The sequence below is a fragment of the Lathyrus oleraceus genome, chromosome 4 (assembly GCF_024323335.1).
Source record: "Lathyrus oleraceus cultivar Zhongwan6 chromosome 4, CAAS_Psat_ZW6_1.0, whole genome shotgun sequence".
In the NCBI taxonomy this organism is placed as follows: domain Eukaryota; kingdom Viridiplantae; phylum Streptophyta; class Magnoliopsida; order Fabales; family Fabaceae; genus Lathyrus; species Lathyrus oleraceus.
In genome coordinates this window covers 17450361-17457389 of record NC_066582.1, presented here as the reverse complement: position 1 = coordinate 17457389, position 7029 = coordinate 17450361, and the positions used below count along the sequence as shown (strand labels likewise).

The 7029-nt window shown below is 35.4% G+C and overlaps 2 protein-coding genes across 6 annotated transcripts; one reads left to right on the top strand and one right to left on the bottom strand.

Annotated features, from left to right (window-relative positions):
* Nucleotides 1-216: 216 nt before the first annotated feature.
* On the top strand, nucleotides 217-3551 carry LOC127138462 (putative leucine-rich repeat receptor-like serine/threonine-protein kinase At2g24130). The gene is made up of 2 exons (XM_051064918.1): nucleotides 217-2831; nucleotides 2962-3551. Exons 1-2 carry the CDS (start codon nucleotides 245-247, stop codon nucleotides 3351-3353), a joined length of 2979 nt encoding a protein of 992 aa, XP_050920875.1. The 5' UTR covers nucleotides 217-244; the 3' UTR covers nucleotides 3354-3551.
* LOC127138463 (uncharacterized) lies at nucleotides 3407-5818 on the bottom strand. Of its 5 annotated transcripts, none has more exons than XM_051064922.1 (3): nucleotides 5665-5818; nucleotides 3837-5242; nucleotides 3407-3729 (listed from the first exon to the last, which is right to left on the bottom strand). In XM_051064922.1, the coding sequence occupies exons 2-3, from the start codon at nucleotides 5184-5186 to the stop codon at nucleotides 3706-3708; spliced, it is 1374 nt and encodes a 457-aa protein (XP_050920879.1). In that variant the 5' UTR covers nucleotides 5187-5242; nucleotides 5665-5818; the 3' UTR covers nucleotides 3407-3705. The 5 variants fall into 5 exon arrangements, with proteins under 5 accessions (XP_050920879.1, XP_050920880.1, XP_050920877.1 ...); XM_051064923.1 differs by lacking the exon at nucleotides 5665-5818 and adding an exon at nucleotides 5618-5655; XM_051064920.1 differs by lacking the exon at nucleotides 5665-5818 and adding an exon at nucleotides 5443-5605.
* Nucleotides 5819-7029: the final 1211 nt, after the last annotated feature.

The following is a 7029-nucleotide window of genomic DNA, read 5'->3' as shown; positions in this document are numbered from 1 at the left end:
ATTATCCTTATTAACAGCACATCATCCACTACTATTAATGCTAATCAGCCAAAAATCCTACTCACGTGTCATATCTTATTTTTTTATAAGTCAAACATCATAAGCCACAAACCTCAGTTAGGCACAAACAATGAAACAAGTCAATTTTTTCATCACTTCTTCTTCCTTTTATAAAGCTACAATTCAATTTCAACCTCAACTCACACATTTCTTAGTTTCTTTCAACATAATAGTGCATTGATTCATGATGTGTTCTTTTAAGCTTACAATGTTTCTGTTCTTTTTCCTTGTCATTGTTCATACTCATTCTAGAGTTCTTGTGGAGGAACATATTGATATTGGCCTTGTGAATGATAAAAACTCACTTGTTTCATTCATGTCATGCATTATTTTCGACCCCGAAAACGCGCTAACGAGTTGGAAATCGAATGTTGATCATGTTTGCGATTGGTCTGGTGTAAAATGCAACAATGCGAGTAATAATAGAAGGATCATAGAGCTTGATCTAAGTGGAAGATCATTAACAGGAACTATATCCCCTTCTCTTGCTAACCTCTCTTCATTGCAAATTCTCGACCTTTCTCGAAATCATTTGACGGGTCACATTCCAAGAGAATTAGGCTATTTAGTTCATCTTCAAGAACTTAGTCTATCTTGGAATTTTCTTCAAGGGAACATTCCTTTAGAATTTGGTTCATTGCACAACATGTATTACCTTGACTTGGGAAGCAATCAACTTGAGGGAGAGATTCCTCCATCACTTTTATGTAATGGAACTTCATTGAGTTATATAGATCTCTCTAATAATTCATTAGTGGGAGAGATTCCATTAAACAATAATAAGTGTGTGCTTAAAGAGCTTAAGTTTCTATTACTTTGGTCTAACAAACTTGTAGGACAAGTTCCTTTGGCTCTTTCAAACTCTACCAAGCTTAAATGGCTTGATTTGGAGTCAAACATGTTGAGTGGTGAACTTCCATCTAAGATTATATGTAATTTTCCACATTTGCAATTCCTCTACTTATCATATAACAATTTTGTTACCCATGATGGTAACACTAACCTTGAACCTTTCTTTGCTTCCTTGATGAACTCGTCGAACTTTCAAGAACTTGAATTGGCCGGAAACGGTCTCGGCGGGAAGCTTCCTCGTATTATAGGTAGTCTTCCTTCCGGTGTGCAACATCTTCACCTACAAGAGAATCTCATACATGGCTCTATACCACCTCACATTTCGAACCTCGTCAATTTAACTTTCTTGAAGTTGTCTAGTAACCGAATTAACGGAACAATCCCTCGAAGCCTATGCAAGGTTGTTAGGCTAGAGAGAATTTACCTGTCGAACAATTATCTATCTGGTGAAATTCCTTCAACTCTCGGCGATATCAAGCATCTTGGACTACTTGATTTGTCGAAAAACAGGCTTTCTGGTTCGATACCGGATAGTTTTTCCAAACTCCCTCAGTTAAGAAGGCTTTTACTTTACGACAACAAACTTTCCGGAACAATTCCTCCGAGTCTAGGAAAATGTGCGAATTTGGAGATTCTAGACCTGTCTCATAACAGAATCACAGGGATGATTCCTTCAGAAGTTGCAGCATTGAGTAGCTTGAAACTATACTTGAATTTATCGAACAACGAGTTACAAGGTCCTTTACCATTAGAACTAACCAAAATGGATATGGTTCTAGCCATTGATGTATCCATGAATAATCTCTCTGGAAGTATTCCACCACAGTTCGAAAATTGCGTAGCATTAGAATATCTTAATCTTTCTGGTAATTCCTTAGAGGGTCCTCTCCCTAATTCTTTAGGACAATTGTCTTATATTCAATCACTTGATGTATCTTCAAACCAATTGAATGGAACAATACCAGAGTCTCTTCAGTTTTGTTCCTATCTCAAAACACTTAACTTCTCTTTCAACAAATTCTCAGGAAATGTCTCAAACAAAGGAGCATTTTCGTCTTTAACCGTAGACTCTTTTCTAGGAAACAATAATCTCTGTGGTCCATTTAAAGGCATGAAACAATGTCATAGGAAAAACAGTTATCATTTGGTGCTTTTGTTAGTTCCTATGTTACTATTTGGCACACCTATGATATGCATGTGTAGAAACTCCATGATAATCAAGGCAAAAGTGAGAAAACAACAGCGAGCCGTTAGTGACGGATGTGACATGGAGGATGAAGAAGATGATGAAACAAAAGATCTCAGGTATCCGAGAATTTCTTATAGACAACTTCGAGAAGCTACCGGAGGGTTCACTGGTTCAAGCCTCATCGGTTCAGGCCGGTTCGGACGGGTTTACAAAGGTGTACTCTTAGATAATACAAGAGTAGCCGTTAAGGTATTAGATACAACAACAAAAACAACAAAAGACGGTGAGATATCACGGAGCTTTAGATGCGAATGCAAGATCCTTAAAAAGATAAGGCACAGAAATTTAATAAGGATCATTAAAATTTGCAGCAAGAAGGAATTTAAGGCTATTGTTCTTCCATTGATGCCAAATGGTAGTCTCGAGAGGAACTTATACGATCGAAACAATGAATTAATCAAGAAGTTGAGTGTGATTCAAATGGTTAAGATTTGCAGTGATGTAGCTGAGGGAATGTGTTATCTGCATCATTACTCTCCTGTGAAAGTAGTGCATTGTGATCTTAAGCCTAGTAATATACTACTTGATGATGATTTCACAGCTTTGGTTTCAGATTTTGGAATTTCGAGGGTTCTAAAAGGCGACGATGGCGATAACTCGACATGTAACTCAATATCTTTTAGTTCAACACATGGCTTGTTATGTGGCTCTGTTGGCTATATAGCTCCTGGTATGTACTTTCCAGAATTTGTTTTCAGCTTATTTTTATAAACTCTCCCGAATAACTTATGAAAACTGTTTATATCTTATATGAAAAAATTTTGATTTTTTTTATCACTATATTTTATTGGACAAGATAGAATATGGAATGGGAAAACATGCTTCAACTGAGGGTGATGTTTACAGTTACGGAGTAATTCTGTTAGAAATAGTGACCAGTAGACGTCCTACCGACGTCCTCGTCCACGAAGGCTCTAGCTTGCATGATTGGGTTAAGAGACAATACACACAGCCACACAAACTTGAAAGCATTATTGAACAAGCACTTCAAAGATTCTCTCTTTCTTGCGCGTCAAGGCACGACAACAAAATTTGGGTAGATGTTATGTTGGAACTCATTGAGCTAGGACTACTCTGCACGCAACAGAACCCTTCAACAAGACCGACGATGCTAGATGTAGCATACGAGACGGGGAGGTTGAAGGATCACCTCACTAATTCTTTCGCAAGAGAAAATAATTTAATTCTTTAATATCGATAGTGACTGAATTAGGTATCAACACATATACAAACGACACGATAACGTCTGTAAATATACATCGTCAATTTCGCATGACATTTTTAATCCACTATATCGAATCACACAAAAAACTCACATCACATGTCAGTGTATTGTCTATTGTAAAATACGCAACTATATGAAATGGTATACATATACACTCTTCAGTAACTAACATTCAACATTCAGTTCATAAGATCTATTTTACCTTGCCTATACCGAAGAAAATCCCTTTTGTGAGCAAAGTATAATATGTACACCGAATAATGCTCTGAGTTGATCGGTTTTTTGAGAATCTGAGACGGTCGTTTCTTTAGTAATTCGATCACATCCAAAAGTACAGCATTGCCTGTTCATACAAATTTAAAAAAATTATTTCGCCGTCGAAGAGAAACTATTCAAGCAACAATAACTAACTTCAATAAGAAAAGAAAAGAAAAGGCAAAAGCACGCTACCTCGGGAAGAAGAGGTCCAAAAGAAACATCGTCGTCCCTCTTCGGCGGGGCTTTTTTGGTTTTGTTACAGTTTCTCATCTCTAACTGTATTGAATTGAGTTGACTCTGAATATCCTTCAACAATCGCAAATGCTCTTCTCCATAGCTGTCACGCTTAATCTCTTCTTGCCTTGTACTAATTCTCTCCTTCTCGAGCCTATCGATTCTCTGATGCAACTTTTGAAACTCAGCTTCAGCGTTGGAGTCGACAACATTCTTCGTATCTTTATGATTTGATTTTTTCATTTCATGACGCGCGCTAAGCATCACACTCTTTAGCTTCTCCATGTCGTGCTTAACATGCGATTCTATGATTTCCTCGGACACAGGGTCTGGTTTTATCAATCTGCAATCTACTTCTGAAATCCATTTCTCAAGCCTTCTTTTCCCATGTTCAATCTCTTCATGCTTTTCATTTGTTTGCGGAACTTCGAATACATCGTGCACGTTAACCGAATAAGAAGGACTAGCAACCGATTCTGCATCATGTGTTCCTTCGACGTGATTTTCTTTATCTGCATTAGTAGTAAACGGTACTCTATACGTTTTGTCAAACGTTATCTTATTGCTAGCTTGTGAAAATATCGAACACGATCTCCCTCTACTACTCCTCAGGTTTGAATATTTTTCAACTCCCGATTCTTTACAATCCGATATCCCATTCACTTTTTCATCTAACTTTTGGATCTGGTTCCAATATGAATCAAGTGTTCCGAATGTGAAGTCCATGGGTTTTCTCGTCGGCAAATCCATTTTCGGTGAAATGACTTCTTGGTCATTGCCATCACCTGTATTATGAATCATATCTGAAACTGGAAGTGGAGTTGGCGATCGATCTCTCTTCCGGTTAGCTCGCAAAGTATTCTTAGACGGAATCGGCGGCAAGGAACTGAGCCTTCTTATAGTACTACTACTACCACTTTGACCATTTTGATTCAATAGAAGATCCTCCGGAAATTCAAACTCACTCGCATTAAAATCAGCACCGAGCATTAGAAGTTTATGCTTATAAGCCATAACTTGAAACTCGAGCGAAGCAATTTCCATTTCCTTCTGATACATAAGCTCTTCGAAAACCTCTAAAGTCGCCTCCGCGTGACCTATCTTCTCCTCCGACATTCTCTTATAATGACTCGCCTCCATCTTCACCGCAGCCTTTTCCCCTTGCAGACGCAGTATCATGTCCATCGCTTCACTAGCCGCAGTCGACGACGCTTCTCTTTCCTCATCCAATTCCGCGTACAGCTTCTGCAGAAGCTGCTGCTGCGCGCGAAGCGTCTCCTTCATCGCCGTTACATCACTCTCAGACATAATCGTTTCTTCTTTCCCCCACCTTTCACTTGAACACACAATATAATCACTTATTCCTGAACACATGATACATAAATAATTTTAAGCTAACCACATAGCAGCACGAAATCTATAATCACAAAAATCACCTAAGAGATTAATCACAAGCAAAACATGAAATCAAAATATACATATAGATAAACATAAATAACTAAGTTCCTCTAATTGATGAAATGTGTGCGTCTGAGAAAAAGTGATTGTTATGTTACTAACCTACCTTCGTGAAACTGCTAACAAAAAAAAATTGTAAAATCGCGAAAATCAAACGCGTTAACGGAAAATTGAATCGATGGAGTGGAAAAGCAAAAAAGAAAGAAAAAAACGCGTTAGAAAAAAGTTGGTAAGTAGTTTTTAGCTTTTGATTGATTCACGTAAGAAAAGCGACAAATTACCTAACCGTATAAAATCGCTTATGTAACAAGGAATGTAATGAAATTACCTAATAGAAGTGGTGGTGTGTTGTTAGGGGGAGTGAGTTTCGTTGTGAGGAGTTATGGAAAACGACAAAATCATGGTTTCTGTTATGATTGGAGTTCATTGTTTTGTTTCGTTTCGTTTTGTGTTACTCATGCGATGGTGTTTTGTTTGTGGGGTCCATGTTTTGTCTTGTTTCCCGCAAATGTTCCTTACTAGTCGCTGGTGTAACCGTGGAAGAGTAACCCTTTGTTTTCCATTTTTTTTTTTTTATTTTCTTTTTTGTGTTTTTTTTCTATTCGGGAAAATCGTTTGTTTGTTTGTTCTGGAATTCTGGTCGGTCAGAGGAATGTTGAAACGGTTACAAAAAGAGAGCCGACCTGATTATTAAATATGTCATGTCAACTTCAACATGCGCATCAATTGAATCTTTCTTACTTTGTTTGCTGGCTAAATTTTTTAAAATTTCATAAATAAATGAAAATAGTCAAACAAAATAAAATAGACTACTAGATTACTTGTAAACATACCATGAATATTTGCTCAGATCTTATTATAGATTTTTTTTTTTGTTTTTTGTTTTTAAATATAAATAATTAATATATTTAGTTTATATATTATTTATATGATAAAGTCAATATGTAATACTCTTTTTATAATAGATTAAAATAATATTATTTTTCTAATTATGATATTCTAGTACAGGGAATGTGAGGTAATATAAAAGACAATATGCATTTGGTAAGTATATTATTTAAAAAGTCTAGAGAGCTTTTTTTTTATATAATAATTATAACTTTTAATTAAGAGATTTTTTTCATAAAGAATATAATTTTTAATCAATAGATTCGTTTTTGTTTTCTTATAAAAATTATACTTTTTAAGTTTAATTTAATTTTTATCCCCCGATATTAGTTAACTCGTATAATTGTCCTAATTTAAATTTAAATAATTTTGTTTTTTTTTTCATATTTGCAATTAAAATTTACAACATGTTGAATTTAGATGGTGTGTCATTCGTGCCATTGGTCACACTTTTGAAACATATAGAAAGAGAATTGGTAATAATGTGACAACCTCTAAGAAAGTGATGGAATTATATATATATATATATATATATATATATATATATATATATATATATATATATATATATATATATATATATATATATATTTGGTTTAAAAGAGGGGGAGGAAAAGAGAGAAATTTTAATTAAAAATAGATAGTAAGAAACAAGGCTTGAATGGTAGCACAAGGTTATAGTCAACAAGAAAGGATTGACTACATAGAAACCTTTGCACCAGTTGTAAAGTTTATTCTTCTCTTAATTTTTGTTGTTGTTAATCATAACATCATCTTCTATCATATGGATGTTAAAAGTGCATTT

Coding starts and splice junctions, on each gene's coding strand:
- LOC127138462 (XM_051064918.1), top strand. CDS start 245: ATGATGTGTTCTTTTAAGCTTACAATGTTTCTGTTCTTTTTCCTTGTC. Junction 2,832..2,961: donor TGTTGGCTATATAGCTCCTG/GTATGTACTTTC, acceptor TGGACAAGATAG/AATATGGAATGGGAAAACAT.
- LOC127138463 (XM_051064919.1), bottom strand. CDS start 5,252: ATGTGTTCAGGAATAAGTGATTATATTGTGTGTTCAAGTGAAAGGTGG. Junction 3,730..3,836: donor TTGGACCTCTTCTTCCCGAG/GTAGCGTGCTTT, acceptor TTGTATGAACAG/GCAATGCTGTACTTTTGGAT.